Source organism: Bos javanicus, chromosome 17, assembly GCF_032452875.1.
Source record: "Bos javanicus breed banteng chromosome 17, ARS-OSU_banteng_1.0, whole genome shotgun sequence".
Taxonomy (NCBI): Eukaryota; Metazoa; Chordata; class Mammalia; order Artiodactyla; family Bovidae; genus Bos; species Bos javanicus.
In genome coordinates this window covers 71308293-71310080 of record NC_083884.1, presented here as the reverse complement: position 1 = coordinate 71310080, position 1788 = coordinate 71308293, and the positions used below count along the sequence as shown (strand labels likewise).

General features: G+C 59.5%; 1 gene segment (V, D, J or C); it reads right to left on the bottom strand.

Annotated features, from left to right (window-relative positions):
- Window positions 1-246: 246 nt before the first annotated feature.
- Window positions 247-996, bottom strand: LOC133229129 (immunoglobulin lambda variable 3-25-like). The segment is given in 2 exon segments: window positions 247-725; window positions 887-996. Coding segments are annotated over 2 exon segments (510 nt in total).
- Between the last annotated feature and the right edge of the window lie 792 nt (window positions 997-1788).

Below are 1788 nucleotides of genomic sequence, written 5' to 3'. Positions count from 1 at the left end.
AGGGCCGACTAGGGGTCTGGGGGATTCAATGGTGCCCACAGCACTGGGTCTTCCATCAGAATCCCAGACTTCACAGGGCAGTTTCGGGGATTAGGTCAGGACGTGAGGGCCACAGAGAGGTGGTGATGGCCTAGACAAGTCCTTCACAGAGAGAGCTCCAGGGGCCATGATAAGATGGATGGGTCTGTATTGTCAGTTTCCCCACATCAACACCGTGGTCCCGCCAGCCCATAATGCTCTGCGGACGCCCCTGTGCAGAGCCTACCTGGAGGCCCGGGAGGAGGGGCCGCCTGGGGGCTCAGCTCCGGGGGAACCGGGCCAGGCCTGTCCCTGCTGTGTCCACAGTCCTCCCGGGGCTGGAGGAGAGTGTGAGCAGGACAGGAGGGTTTGTGTCTCACTTCCCTGTCTGTCTGTGTCACTGTGAACATTGTAACTGCCACTGTCCCACGACAGACAGTAATAGTCGGCTTCATCCTCGGCACGGACCCCGCTGATGGTCAAGATGGCTGTTTTGCTGGAGCTGGAGCCAGAGAACTGGTCAGGGATCCCTGAGCGCCGCTTACTGTCTTTATATATGACCAGCTTAGGGGCCTGGCCTGGCTTCTGCTGGTACCACTGAGTATATTGTTCATCCAGCAGCTCCCCCGAGCAGGTGATCTTGGCCGTCTGTCCCAAGGCCACTGACACTGAAGTCAACTGTGTCAGTTCATAGGAGACCACGGAGCCTGGAAGAGAGGAGGGAGAGGGGATGAGAAGGAATGACCCCTTCCCCAAGTGAGAAGGGCGCCTCCCTGAGGTTGTGTCTGGGATGAGCTCTGGGTTTGAGGCAGGCCCAGTCCTGAGTGCTGTGGGACCAGGGCCGGGGTGCAGTGCTGGGGGGCCGCACCTGTGCAGAGAGTGAGGAGGGGCAGCAGGAGAGGGGTCCAGGCCATGGTGGACGCGCCCCGAGCTCTGCCTCTGAGCCTGCAGCAGTGCTGGGCTCTCCGAGCCCCTTTATTCCCTCTCAGAGCTTTGCGGGGGCAGTGAGGGTTTGGGTTTATGCAAATTCACCCCCAGGGGCCCCTCACTGAGAGGCGGGGTCACCACACCATCAGCCCTGTCTGTCCCCAGCTTCCTCCTCGGCTTCTCACGTCTGCACATCAGACTTGTCCTCAGGGACTGAGGTCACTGTCACCTTCTCTGTGTCTGACCACATGATCACTGTCCCAAGCCCCCCGGCCTGTGGTCTCCCCTGGACTCCCCAGTGGGGCGGTCAGCCTGGCAGCGTCCTGGCCGTGGACTGAGGCATGGTGCTCTGGGGTTCACTGTGGATGTGACCCTCAGAGGTGGTCACTAGTCCTGAGGGGATGGCCTGTCCGGTCCTGACTTCCTGCCAAGCGCTGCTCCCTGGACACCTGTGGACCCGCAGGGCTGGTTCCCCTGAAGCCCCGCTTGGGCGGCCCAGCTTCTGACCTGCGGCTCCTGGCCGCGCTCTGCTGCCCCCTGCTGGCTACCCCATGTGCTGCCTCTAGTAGAGCTCTGATTTCTCAGCATAACTGATTACTGTCTCAGGTACATTCACGTCCCTGTGACGGGCTGAGTTAGCTTTTCTCACACTAGAGAACCACGGTCCTCCTGTGTACAGTGATCACACTCCTCTCTGTGGGACTTTTGCAGAAGATTCTGCAGCCAGGAGTCACAAGGAATCTTAGCTGAGAAATGCTGGATCAGAGAGACCTGATAACCAATGTGAGCGCAGGAACCTGGAAGATCTTATCTGGTGACAATACTCACAGCTATCACAGATGT